Source organism: Dipodomys ordii, unplaced genomic scaffold, assembly GCF_000151885.1.
Source record: "Dipodomys ordii isolate 6190 unplaced genomic scaffold, Dord_2.0 Scaffold125, whole genome shotgun sequence".
NCBI lineage: Eukaryota > Metazoa > Chordata > Mammalia > Rodentia > Heteromyidae > Dipodomys > Dipodomys ordii.
This window is the reverse complement of record NW_012267341.1, coordinates 990749-1004073: the sequence shown is the minus strand read 5'-3', so window position 1 is coordinate 1004073 and position 13325 is coordinate 990749. Positions and strand designations below refer to the sequence as shown.

Genomic DNA, 13325 nt, shown 5'->3' with positions numbered 1-13325 from the left:
TGGTTCAGAGCCAGCCAAACAGAAAAATTCAAGGTCTCATCTTATCGCCAAATGGCAGAAAATCAGGACTGGAGGCATGGCTCAAGTGGTAGAGCACCAGCCACAAACAAAAATATGAGTGTGCTCAAGGCCTAGAGGTTAAGCCCCCATACTCACATAAAACAAAGAAACCTAATATATAATAAGCACTTAATAAGATCTCACTATATAGAGATGATTTATTATATATTATCTGATGAGCTCTTATTAGCTATTATGGTTAATTTCTTCTCTTAGTGACTTCTTTATTTACTTTTTTTGTAGTATTGGGAATTAAACATAGGCCTTCCTGCATGCTAGGCAAGTGGTGTACCACTAGTTATACCCCAACCCTGTCACAGTTATTTTTTATCATCATTTCTGGAATATCTGGAAGAATAGAAAAGAACACAGGTCTGTTTCCTGCCCTTCTAACCCAGATGCTGTTTGTTGTAAACTGAAGCTTTCCTGAAGTATGCAGATAACTTGCCATAAATTCAACCACCACAGTGGTAGAAAATAGATCATTGGTTGTCAGGGGTGTTGGAGTGAGTGGAAGATGTGATCAGGTTGGAGAGAATGAAGGAAATTTATGGGAGAGAAAACTTCGATAGGGGTTATTCAAAGCTATAGATGTATTAAAATCCATAGAGCTATAATGCTAAGCACAGTCATATTTTCTGTATTGTAATTTAAAATATAAAAGTAAAATAACACCTTAAAAATAAAAGCGCAAAAGTGCAAAGCCGAGCACCGGCGGCTCACGCCTGTAATCCTAGTTGCTGAGGAGGCTGAGATCTGAGGATCACGATTCAGAGCCAGCTCGGGCAGGAAACTCTGTGAGACTCTTATCTCCAGTACACCACCAGAAAACTGGAAGTGGTGCTGTGGCTCAAGCAGTAGAGCGCTGGCCTTGAGCTGAAGAGCTGAGGGACAGTGCCCAGGCCGAGTTCAAGCCCCACACCCGACAAAAAATAAATAAAGTAAAAGTGCACTGAAGGGGTGAAAGTGTCCAAAAAGAGATGTATTCATTACCTGATTTATGAAACTAACCACTCTGTACATCACCTTTATAATAACAATAAAACTAAATAAAGAGCACTATGGAGAGTATCCTAGGTGTAGGTGTCTAAGCTGGCCTAGCCCTGGTGCTGCCTGACTGGCATTTCCGTTGGCATAGTATGTATACCCAGGCTTTGCCTACACTTTCTGACCCATCATCACTTACTGGCTTTTTCCTTCCTCATGTTAGATTGGAGCTGGAGGGAGCATCACAGGGCTGAAGTTTAACCTTCTCAATACCAACCAGTTCTTTGCCTCTTCAATAGAGGGAACAACTAAGCTGCAAGACTTTGAAGGCAACACTCTACGAGTTTTTACCTGCTCAGACACTTGCAAGTGAGTAATTTAACTAGTAAGTTCTAGTTCTGGTAAGAGCATCCGGATCCCATTTCTTTTAGCCAGACATGGCACAGGGAAGAATGGAAATGTATTAGCTACTTTCCACCCCTTCTTCTCTTCCTCAAACTCTTTCGTGCTCTGATTTTGGTCCAGGTGGATAATTGCCTTGGGAAGCCTTGGCCCTTCTCAGGAAAAGGCCTCCGTCTCTTCCTTAAGGTGTACCTATATTAAACTAGGCTTTGACTCTCACAAGCCAAGCCAATAGGGTATTAGTTCAGAAAACCTTACAGAGAGTGAAGCAGGAGCTAAGAATTGAGGTTTCAATGCTGTTCATTTATTGGGCTGTAAATACTTGACTAATTTTTCAGTTGAAGCTTAAAGTAAGAGAACCCTCTTCCTAAGAGAAAGTGACTGGAGAAATTAAAAAATGCAAATCGCTTTAATTTCTAGCCAGAGACACAACTTCCAAGAAATGAATGCGAGTATGACATCTAACTAGCATTGGGTATTATCTTAAGCTATCCCATGGGGGTGAGAAACACAGGAGCCATCAAGATTGGTGACTGGGCTTCAGGTTCCTCTTCCCCAGCAGCCTCCTCCTCGCATTCAGGAAGGATAGCAAAAGGCAGTGCAGCAAGATGTTGAGGGCTTCAGAGAAATAGTGTGACTCAGAACTCTTCTGGCTGTGGATCTGCATCTATGAGGCACGTACTACTGAATCTCCTTGTCCTCAAGTAGTTTTCTAATGGAAAGAGCATCTGGGTTCTGTTTGCTTTCCCTAATTGTTCAGAAGGGGGCAGACATTTCTCTCTAGCTAGCTGTAAGCCACAGAGCTGAACATTTCCTGTTTGGTCTGTCATCTTTGGTTCAGAGGGTGAAGAGTGACTGGTGAGAGAACAGTATACAAGTTTGCCTTAGAACCTGCGCTGTATGGGACAAGCTAGCTTTGGGACTTGCCCTGTGATTCTGAGGTTTAGCTGCTCTTACTAGCTGAGGATGCTGGCAGAGCAGTAACTGGATACATGGTAAACAAATCTGGGTGTTTCACAGCAATCCATAGCAAAAAAGTTATTCATTAAACAATATATTGAATGCCTACTGAGGGTTAGATTGGAGCTGCAATTGTGAATAAATGGATCCAGCTCAGTCCTGAGAGTTACAGCATAGTCTCTCTCTTTCTCTAGCATCTGGTTTTGCAGCCTGGATGTGTCTACCAAAAGCCGAATAGTAGTCACAGGAGACAATATGGGAAATGTGATCCTGCTGAACATAGATGGCAAGGAGGTATATACGGAGGTCCAGGTTATCCCTTTTCCCTCCCTTGGTTCTGTGTCCCCACCTGAACCAGCCTCTTTCCCACAGCTTTGGAATCTCAGAATGCACAAAAAGAAAGTGACCCATGTGGCTCTGAACCCCTGTTGTGATTGGTTACTGGCTACAGCCTCCGTAGATCAAACAGTGAAAATCTGGGACCTGCGCCAGGTTAAAGGGAAAAACAGCTTCCTCTACTCCCTGCTGCACAAACATCCTATCAACTCAGGTGTGACATCTTAAACCTCATCTTTCCTGCAGATCCTTCTTGTTTACCACTCCTGCAGTTTTTCCTGTAACTTTGAAAGCTATTAGGTCAAACATTTATCTCCCAAGAGCATCTTGCCAAGCTGATGACTAGGAACCTTTCTGGCTTTGGTTGCTCCTTTCCCTGGTGAATTTTTAGAATATTTCCAGAGTCTTTCCTCCTGTCCACTTCTGACTAGAGAGGAATAGAAGGGTGGTGTTCCTACTAGGAAAGGCCTCTAAAGGCCAGAAGAGCAGGGGTTTGGGAGATCTTTTAGCTTAAGGGGCTTTTCACTTTTTCAGCTTATTTCAGCTCTGATGGATCCCGCCTCCTGACAACTGACCAGAAGAATGAGGTCCGGGTTTACTCTGCCTCACAGTGGGACTGCCCAGTTAGCCTGATCCCTCACCCTCACCGTCACTTCCAGCACCTCACACCCATCAAGGTGAGTGAGGGAAGAGAGCTGTTATCATGGGAACCAACCAGCACTGACCAAGGAGCATAGAGGGGCAGACATGGTCAGCCTGCAATCAGTCCCAAACACAAAGCAGCAGTCTGTTAACCCTTTGGCTTTCTCTGTCCTTTCACCCTACTTCTTCAGTTCCATTTTGTTCAGCTTTCTCATTTTTTTCTTTTCCTGTTTTTGGTGCTGGTACTAAGGCTTGAACTCCAGGTCTCATGTGCTTGCTCAGCTTTTTTCATTCACAGCTGGTACTCTACCACTTGAGTCATGTCTCTAGTTCTAGTTTTTTTTTTGCTGGTTAATTGGAGATAATAGGAGTCTCGTGGATTTTCTTCCCAGGCTGGCATCAAACCAGGATTCCTTAGAGCTAAACCTCCTGAGTACATAGGATTATAGCTGCGGGTGTCCAGCTTCCTGAGTTTTCTTAATGTCTCTCTGATAAACTCTTTTTCTTGTCTCACTGTAGGCTTTTTTTTAGGGGGGGGAGAGGCTCTCTGTTCTACACTCTGCTTCAGTTTCCTATGTGCAGCTGCTTCACAAATTAACCTTCACCTTCTAAGTTTGTCTTGCAGGTTTAGGTGGCTTCTGATAATAGAAATAAGTCCCTTACTTTCCCAATTTGGATCTCCATTTCAACTTAAAAAAGGAATAATAGTATCTAACTAATAGGGTTGTTGTGAGGATGAATCAGTATACTTAAAGCACTTGGCACTATACCTAGCACATGGTGAGTACTTAGTAAAAGATGACTTAGTATCCCATGTATCTCAAATCAAACCCAATAGGGATGGGAAGGTGGCTCAGTGGTAGAGTGCTTGTCTTGCATGCATGAGGCCCTGGGCCCTCAGCACCACATAAGCAGAAAAATCCAGAAGTGGCACTGTGGCTCAAGTGGTATAATGCTAACCTTGAGCTGAAGAGCTGAGGGACAGCACCCAGGCCCAGAGTTCAGGCTCCATGACCGACAAAAAAAAAAATCAAACCTAATAATAAATAGCATCAAAACTCCTTCACCAGTTGCTATTCTTGTTAATCCATCTGTTCATATCTGCCTCATTGTAGCTCATCCAGATCAACTTCCACTTGTTTTTTTAGTGACTTCTTTTTTTTTTTCTTGGTTGGTCATGGAGCTTGAACTCTCAACCTGGGCGCTGTCCCTGAGCTCTTCAGCTCAAGGCTAGAGCCTCTACCATTTAAGCCACAGTGCCTACTTCCAGCTTTTTCTGTATATGTGGTGCTAAGGAATCAAACCCAGGGCCTCATGCATGCGAGGCAAGCACTCTACCACTGAGCCACCTTCCCAGCCCCTTAGTGACTTACTTCTAAACCACTTCTGGTTTTTTCTGTGTATGTGGTGCTGAAGAAGTGAACCCAGAGCCTCATTCTTGCGAGGCAAGCACTTTACCACTGAGCCACCTTCCCAGCCTCTTAAGTGACTTACTTCTAAACCACTTCATATACCATTTCTTCTTCCTTTTTTTAAAAATTGTGTATGTTTATGTGTATATGTGTGTGTGCATGTGCCAATACTGGGGCTTAAACTCAGGGCCTTGCATTCTTGCCTGGCCTTTTTACTCAAAGATGGCACTCTACCATTTGAGCCATAGCTTTACTTACAGTTTTTTGATAGTTGATTGGTGGTAAGAGTCTCATGGACTTTCCTACCTAGGTTGGCTCTGAACAGTGATCCTCAAAACTTAGCCTCATGAGGAGCTAGGATTACAGGTGTGAGCCACCAGTACCCAACTTTCTTCTTGTTGCTGTTTTTTACTTCCTTCAAAATTCCTTTGAAGCCCAGTTGTAGTGGTACACATCTGTAATCCCAGCACTCAAGAAGCTGGGTCAGAAGAATCTTGCTGTAGAAAACAAATTATTGTCTCAAAGAAAGAAAAAAATCAACTCAGCCTTGTGCTTGCTAGGGAAGCACTGTACTGCTTAAGCTATGGCTTTTTTCTTTTTTTTTTCTTTTTTGGTGCTGGTCCTGGAGCTTAAACTCAGGGCCTACTTACTGTCCCTGAGCTTCTTTTGCTCAAGGCTATCACTCTATCACTTGAGCCTCAGCTCCATGTCTGATGTTTTTTGAGTAGTTTATTGGAATGACAGTCTCACAGACTTTTCCTGCCTGGGCTGGCTTTGAACCAAAATCCTCAGATCTCAGCCGCCTGAGAGCCACTGGTGTCTAGCCATCCTCTTACTTTTTAAGGCTTCAAAAAGAAAAAAGGAACTTGTTGGCTGGACCTTTGAAAGAGCTTTACTACTCAACCTCGACCTAAAGGTCTATTAGCTTTACTTCCTTTATTCCAAAGTATTTAAAGCTATCTTTTCCTGAGTAGTTCAAATTTCTGCAGTACCTGTAAGTACATGTTGTGGAATAATCAATATCCCTCCCAAAATTCTTTGTATTAAAGCCCTAATTCCCAATATGATTTTGGCATAAGATACTAGGAAGCTATTAGATTTAGATGTGGTCACAAGAGTGTGGCCCTTAGAAAATTAGTAGCATCCTTATGAGGAGATAGAAATGTGTGTTTGTGTGTGCACTGTTTCTGGGGCTTAAACTCAAGGTTTGGGTGCTATTCCTGAGATTTCTGCTCAAGGCTAGCCCTCTCCCACATGATCCACAGCTCCACTTCTGGCTTTTTGGTGAATAATTGGAGATAGTCTCATGGACTTTCCTGCCTGGGCTGGTTTTGAACCATGATCCTCAGATCTCAGTCTCCTAGTAGCTAGGTTTATAGGCATAAGCCACCAGCGTCTGGCTTTTCTTTCTTTCTTTCTTTCTTGTATTGTTGTTTGTTGTTGGTTTTTTTAAAACCTAGGACCTCATGCTTGTTTGGAAGGTACTCTACCACTTGAGCCACACCTCCAGCTGCTTTTACTTTAGTTATTTTTCAGATAGGATCTCTTTATTACCTTGGTCAGCCTAAACCATGATCCATAGCTGGGATTATAGGCATAAGTCACCACACTCAGCTTATATAGGTTTTATCTTCAAATTTAAGTTGTTAGCATTTTAGTAGCAAAAAAAACTTTTTTTTTTTTTTTGTCGGTCATGGGGCCTAAATTCTGGACTTGGGCGCTGTCCCTCAGCTCTTCAGCTCAAGGCTAGCGCTCTACCACTAGAGCCACAGTGCCTCTTCCGGCATTTTCTGCTTATGTGGTGCTGAAGAATCTAATCCCAAGCCCTCATGCATGCAAGCACTCTACCACTGAGCCACCTTTCCAGCCTACAAAGAATACTTTTTATGTCCCTCTTTACTTGTGATCAACTTCATCTCCTAGGCAACCTGGCATCCTCGATATAACCTCATTGTTGTAGGCCGATACCCAGATCCTAATTTCAAAAGTTGTGCCCCGTATGAACTGAGGACAATCGATATATTTGATGGAAACTCAGGGAAGATGATGTGTCAGCTCTATGACCCACAGTCTTCTGGTATCATTTCGGTGAGGTTTGGGCCCTCAAATAGTGGTGGGAGGAAGCAGGGATTCAGCCTACTTTACCAAAAATTGGTCCTATATGCCCTCTGTCTTTGCCAATACCTTCCCCATCTTCTCATGCCAATATTCTTATTTCTCCAGCTCAATGAGTTCAACCCCTTGGGGGACACACTAGCCTCTGCCATGGGTGAGTAGAAGCAGGTATATCTCAGAAATGTCCAGCCTGGCCCAGTTTCATGCAGGGTGAGTTCAACCTGGTCCTGCCACATACACCCTAGGGCCAATAAAAATGCCTGGGGGATCTAGTTATTTCTAGCCTTGACCCTTAATTGTGGTCATAACAATGCCTGGCTGCTCTCTAGTCTTCTAGCATTTCCTTATTAAAACTTAGCTCCCTTAGGCCAGCCCCAAGCCCTGACACTGATAATGGAAGGTATATCAGACTGCTCTTGCTCTTCTTAGGTTACCACATTCTCATCTGGAATCAGAAGGAAGTGGGGCCATGGAAAGAAAGAGAGAGACACTGAAGAAAGTTGAGCCATAACTTGGAGTACAAAATGGAAACAAGTTCTTCAGAAGAGGCAGCTGTTAATAGGCCAAAAGTGCTACTGTCTTGGGGTTGGAGCAGGGACACTGGCTTAGCAATGTCCTTAGCTCTGGAAACTTCAGGCAACCCAGCTTCTCTAAAGATCCCTGCTATCTAGCCTGGAGCCAAAGTAGTTTTCTCCTGTTCAATTTTTCCTTGTGTTGCTGGGGATGGAACTCAGGACCTTGTGCCCTGCTGAGCTATATTCCCAGCTACCTTTTTTCCCTTCTGATGTGTGGTGACAGAATGATGAGGGAGTGTTTTTTTTATTTGTGATTACTATAGACACAGCCAATAAAAACATATTTAACTGAGTTTGTGAGCAGATCTATCACTGACCTAGTCAAAGGGGCTCCTTGGGTCTCAGAAATGAAAAGGCACAAAACCAGCACTCACAATCCAACACTTCATTCTTGGAGCTGCCTCAGCCCTATTTTGGGCCGCAGTTGAGAGCTGTCCAGTTGTCCATCTCCATTTACCCTCAGGTCCCTGAAGAGTCCAGCCCAGCTGAGAAAGAATATCTCAAGATTCTACATGATTCACTCCCCTTCCCCCCAACTCCCTCCCCAATGCAACACAAACATCCTTCCAACTTGCCCACACCACCTGCAAGGGAGGACAATAGTGCCTGAGCAGCAATAGTGTCAACACTAATGGTGGCTTCAGCCAAATAATGGGAAACTTGGCCGGTTGGTTGTTGGGCGATCTGGGCCTTTGGTAGCCAGTATTGTACCCCCAGTGGTATGCAGTCTATCCTTCCAAGTAAACGTTGAGTAGCAAGACAGAGTCCTTTGCCAAAGACTCCAGGCTGGAAGAGACAGAGCAGGGATTGGTGGAAGAGCAAGACAGATTAAGTACTGGCTCCTTCAGTTCTTTTTTTTTTTTTTTTTATCCCAGGTTCCTGAGTGAAACCTGAACACTTCTCCATATCTCAGGTCCTTAGGGAGTATGAAAGATGCAATCCTGTTTAGAGAAAGCCAGTGTCCGACACAGTACTTGATAAACATCAGGCATGTCAATGCTGAATGACAGGTGCCATGGGCCAAACCAAGCCCCACTCATCTGGGCTGGGGTAGTCAGGGAGGCTCAACCCAGGTTCTGTCCATGGGCTAGGGAGCAGCAACAGTCAGGAGGAAGGGCCCAGCCCACCTCCCCTAGGAGGCAGAGGGAAGGGGGCTGAGTGGTTGTCAGGCATGATCTTCCCTGTCTGCGACGTGGTGGTAGCCAGGAGGCTGGGCCTGCATCCGGAAGAGGACAGTGAGGAGCAGCACTATGAGAAGGAAGAGGATGGAGCCACAGACAGCCAAGGCCACGATCACCTCTGGGCAGGGGGAGGGGAAGAGAAAGGTAATGTTAGCATTCACTCAACAAATACTGAACACCTACTATGTGCCAGATACTTTTCTGACATTCAGAAGATATATAAAGGTGGTCAAAAGTCTGTCCACATCAAGTTTACATTCTAGGAGAAGAGATTTAATAAATGACAGGAAGGACAGGTTAGTGATGAATACCATGAGAAGCAAGGTAGGTAATTCAGGGAAGGCATCCTTGAAGAGGTGAGAACAGAGCCTGGAGTCAATGAGTGAGACATACACAGTGTCCTGCAATGGGAGAGTCAGGAAGCAAGTACAATAGGCTCTGACAGGAATAAACATGTTCCGAGATGAGCAAGAAAGTGTCACTGAATTAAAGTAAGCTAGAGGGAAGTAGGAAATGGGCAGAAGACTAGGACAAGTAGGACCTAGGAAGTCATGGTAGAAAAACATTTCATTCTCTATGTGATGGGAAATGTCTAATGGTAGTGATAGGAGCCAATCTGTTTTGTTGTTTTTTAAAGAAATCAACTGCTATATTGAGACTTGTAGGGGAGAAGAATAGAACCAGAAAGGTAATTAAGAGGCTTTTCAGCAGTTCAGCTAAGAGAGGGGCGTTAACCAGAGAGGCAAGTGCATGGTACCTGAAAGGTTGAGCTGAGAGGATCTGCCAATGATCTGAGTGGGTATGAGCAGCACAATGCCTGGGGTTGTACGATGTGACTAGGTGACCAATGTGGTATATACTAAAATGGGGAAGTCTGGAAGATGAGCAAGCAGATGTGGCGGGAAAGAGCATTTGGTTTTAAATGTATCAATTTAAGATGTCTCATTGGACATCCATGTAGAGGCCTTAAGTCAGCACTGAGTATGTCTTACTCAGAGAAGAGGTCAGCAGTCTGTGGAGGGGGAAGCCAGTATGGAAGCTGTCGGTAAGTTAACAGAATAACCAGGAGAAGCCAAGAAAGTAGATTTTGTTGTTGTAAAAATGATCTCAGGGCAGAAGGGGGAGCTGTCCAGGTAAATGCAGTAAGATGGCTGGAAGTGTGACAGCACCCTCAAAATTAGGGGATGTGAATTTGGCATTGATCTGGGACATGACCAGCATGTAGTCAGGTGGCAGCTCACCTGTGTCTGCAGAATCATTTGCCAGCTGGCACTCCTGCTGCCAATCCTTGGGTATAACAGGCTCTGTGAGGCGAAGAAAGTCCTTCAGTGGGCAGTGGTGAGGGCACCCAGGTAGGATCAATGGCCAGGGGGCCTGCTTGCTTTCATTCCGAAAGTACATCTCCACAGAGAAATTCCTGGGAGTTGAAAAGAGGCAAGATGGAACTGCTCACCAGGCTCATAACTGAGTCCCTAGACTGCCTTTAGCCACACCCAAGAACCCCTCCACATGACACACTGGGAGCTTACCCATCATCTTCCTGGTACAGTTCAAATATGTGGCAGGAAGCATAGGGGGCTTGTTTACCATTGTAGACATCCAGTGCCATTTGCAGAGCAACTAGGGTAGTGTCGTGCTGCAAGGGAGAGGCACTGCCTATCAGCATTGCTCACTCACCCCCCAACCCCCAGAACTGAATAGAGAAACCCAGCTCCTGCCTTGAGGCCAGAGTGCTGAGGAATTTAGGAGCTTACCGCAGAATAAGCCAGCAGTTTAGGGAGTTGGGAGGTGGTGGCCATTAGGGTCAGATTTTTCCGTATCTGAGCCAGCAAGACTCCTGAAGAAGAAAAGTCCCAGTGTTTGGGTGTAGCCATCACTGTCTTCAGTGATGCTGTATGATCTGCTGCTCTCACTACTGGCTAGTCTTGGGTGTGATTATAAACCCAGAGAACTCTTCTGATTCATGGGGACTAAGGGAGCTCTGCTTCTTGCTCTCAAGTCAGATGTACAGAGGGAAGATAAAGCAAGGTTACTGTGTGTGTGTGTGTGTGTGTGTATATAGTATATATAGCTATATAGTTATACATATATAGCTATATAGTTATACATATATATATATATATAGTTATATAGGTCAGTCATGGGGCTTGAACTCTGGGCTTGGGCGCTGTCCCTGTGCTCTTCAGCTCAAGGCTCAGGCACTTTACCGATTGAGCCACAGCACCACTTCTGGTGGTTAACTGGAGATGAGTTGCATGGGCTTTCTTGCCTGGGCTGGCTTTGAACTGAAATCCTCAGATCTCAGCCTCCTGAGTAGCTAGGATTATAGGCATGAGCCACCAGTGCCAAGCAAGGTAACTGTATTTAAACAGACAGAAGCCTGCTTATTTATAAATAAGCTGTGAGGCCCCACCCATGTTTGATTACCCAATCATGAAACAAAACGTAAACTTTAACCTACTTCATTACACACAAGATAGAGGTTCCATGCCAGGGTAACTGCCACATACAGGCTCTGAAAATTACTGAGATGTTAAAGGTATGAGAGACGGTATACTCTTGAGTATTCAAATGAGGAAAGTGGTGCCTTAGCCTTCTCTCCAAAGAACCCAGTAGGTCTCTGGAAGAAGGCTTGAAGTTAGGGGAAGGAGAAGAGGAGGTCTTCCGACATGGGTGAAGTTTAGTAATAACAGAAAAGAATCATGCACACTTGCTTATGAGCGCAGACACACAGGGCACATAAATGTGGGATGTTTTGGGGAGACTAAAGGGAAACAACAAGACAGCGATCTGGTTTTAAGGGAACACAGACTAGTTCAGGTAGACAAGTGTAGGAGAACACCCACCCTACCCCCTCATAATACATTTTTCAGTGCCGGAGAGTCCTCAGGAGGCAAGTGACATGCCACTCTTGCCACTCACCCCCCTGAAGCCGGGCCTTCTCTGTTTGCTCGTGGATCCCAAAGAGGAAGCGGAAACTGAAGTCCTTTAGCTGGCTCAGACGCTGCATGGTTTGGGGTGAGGCCCAGGGCGGCAGGATCAACCCGTGGGTTTGCTGTGTATTGCAGCAGGTCGGTTAGCTCCCCAGACCTAGGCTAAAGCCTCTCCAGGGGCAGCTCTCTTCCCCAGAAGGGAAGTGCCTGTGTGTGTGAGGGAAGGAGAGGAGAGCAGAGGTGAGGGAGAGGAGCTGGAAGAGCAGACATGGTAGATGGAAGGGCCCAAGAAAGGAAGCTCAGACACAAAGTGGGAGACTCAGCAGATCACGGTCTCATACCCTGAGAGCCATGTGTGGAGAGGAGTACAAACTGCTGACAACTAATAAACCATTTCCCACTCTGATGTTCTTTTAACCCAGGAAGGAAGTCCCCTGATTTCTCAAGCCATGGCTTGCAGAACCTCCCCAGTGGGAATGGCTTATGTTCTCCATCCTTGTGACCTGGGCCTGTTGAGGGGGAAAAAAAAAGCAATTCTACTGAGTTCCCCACGGTGGGCTCACCTCACAGAAGAGTGTGTCATAGACATTCCAGATGGTCTCCAGGGTCAGATCTGTAAGCCCCGTCTCATTGGCCACCATGTCCAGAAATTGCTATGAAAATGGATTAGGAGATCAGCCCTAGCCAGTAGAAAGAGCAACCTGATGAACTCCAGCTTCAGCCACTACTCACCATGTTCTGAATACTCTTGTTCTGATACTCTGGTGTCTGCCGAGTCTCATTCTGCAGCTGCTCATAACGGGGACATGGGCCCAATGGGAACTTCAGCAACTGCAAATGAAAGAAGGGAAACAAGCACAAAGGAATCTGGGATCAGATGGTAGGCCCCTGGCCAGTTATCCCCTTCAGTATCTCCAGGGAAGGGCCGGCCAGTCTTACCCTGTCCTCAGTGACAGGCACAGTGTGGACAGGGATAGGCTGCCATGAGATGTTAGGGTTGAAGCGTTGCATCCCATTGGGAGGGAAGAGTCCAGCCAAGTTGGCCTCAGCACTCATGAGGGTACGATCAAAGTCTGTGCTTCGCACATAAACCTGCAGAGATAGCAATTTGAGTATTACCTGTGTGTGTATACATGCACTTTGGCCCCTTATTGGGGCCCCAGGAAGAACCTGTTCTTGATGGTTACTCAGGACACTATAATCCACCATGTATTTTCCCCACCTCTGGCTTTTACCATCCCTCAGGGGCCCAGACACTCATCTGGGGGCTGTCACCACTGTGTAAAGAACTCAGCCCCTTCCCCTCCTAGTCAAAAGTTCTTAGGAGGAGCCAGGCATTGGTGGTTCCCGCCTGTAATCCTAGCTACTCAAGAAGCTAAAATCTGAGGATCATGGTTCTAAACCAGCCCAGGCAGGAAAGTCCATCAGACACTTATCTCTAATTAACCACCAAAAGGCCAGAAGTGGTAACTGTGGCTTAAGTAGTAGAGTGCTAGTCTTGAGTGAAAAAGCTAAGGCATAATGCCCAGGAAAAGAAAAAAAAAGTTCTTAGTAGGCTATCTAATCCATGGTCCATGGTTTTGTTTTGTTTTGTGTCATCATGGGGCTTGGACTCCTGGGTACTGATTCTGAGTTTTTGTGCTCAAGGCTAGCACTCGACCATGTTGAGCCACAGCTCCGTGGTAATAAGAGTCTCTAGACTTTCTTTTTTTTTTTTTTTTT

The 13325-nt window shown here is 45.3% G+C and overlaps 2 protein-coding genes across 3 annotated transcripts in view; one reads left to right on the top strand and one right to left on the bottom strand.

Annotated features, from left to right (window-relative positions):
* The window catches only part of Ddb2 (damage-specific DNA binding protein 2, 48kDa), a 24998-nt gene extending 16391 nt beyond the window's left edge, over positions 1–8607 (top strand). Inside the window, exons 4-10 of one of the 2 annotated variants that reach the window (XM_013030048.1) lie at positions 1271–1416; positions 2604–2703; positions 2782–2959; positions 3280–3422; positions 6723–6887; positions 7023–7068; positions 7344–8607. In XM_013030048.1, coding sequence (XP_012885502.1) covers positions 1271–1416; positions 2604–2703; positions 2782–2959; positions 3280–3422; positions 6723–6887; positions 7023–7068; positions 7344–7408 — 843 coding nt within the window. In that variant the 3' untranslated portion in view covers positions 7409–8607. The remainder of the gene's footprint in view (positions 1–1270; positions 1417–2603; positions 2704–2781; positions 2960–3279; positions 3423–6722; positions 6888–7022; positions 7069–7343) is intronic. The other variant, XM_013030049.1, reaches the window with a different exon arrangement.
* The window catches only part of Acp2 (acid phosphatase 2, lysosomal), a 9292-nt gene continuing 3826 nt past the window's right edge, over positions 7860–13325 (bottom strand). The window contains exons 3-10 of the mRNA XM_013029961.1: positions 12543–12695; positions 12336–12434; positions 12167–12256; positions 11593–11725; positions 10425–10507; positions 10200–10306; positions 9912–10087; positions 7860–8788 (exon numbers count right to left, since the gene is read on the bottom strand). Coding sequence (XP_012885415.1) covers positions 8655–8788; positions 9912–10087; positions 10200–10306; positions 10425–10507; positions 11593–11725; positions 12167–12256; positions 12336–12434; positions 12543–12695 — 975 coding nt within the window. The 3' untranslated portion in view covers positions 7860–8654. The remainder of the gene's footprint in view (positions 8789–9911; positions 10088–10199; positions 10307–10424; positions 10508–11592; positions 11726–12166; positions 12257–12335; positions 12435–12542; positions 12696–13325) is intronic.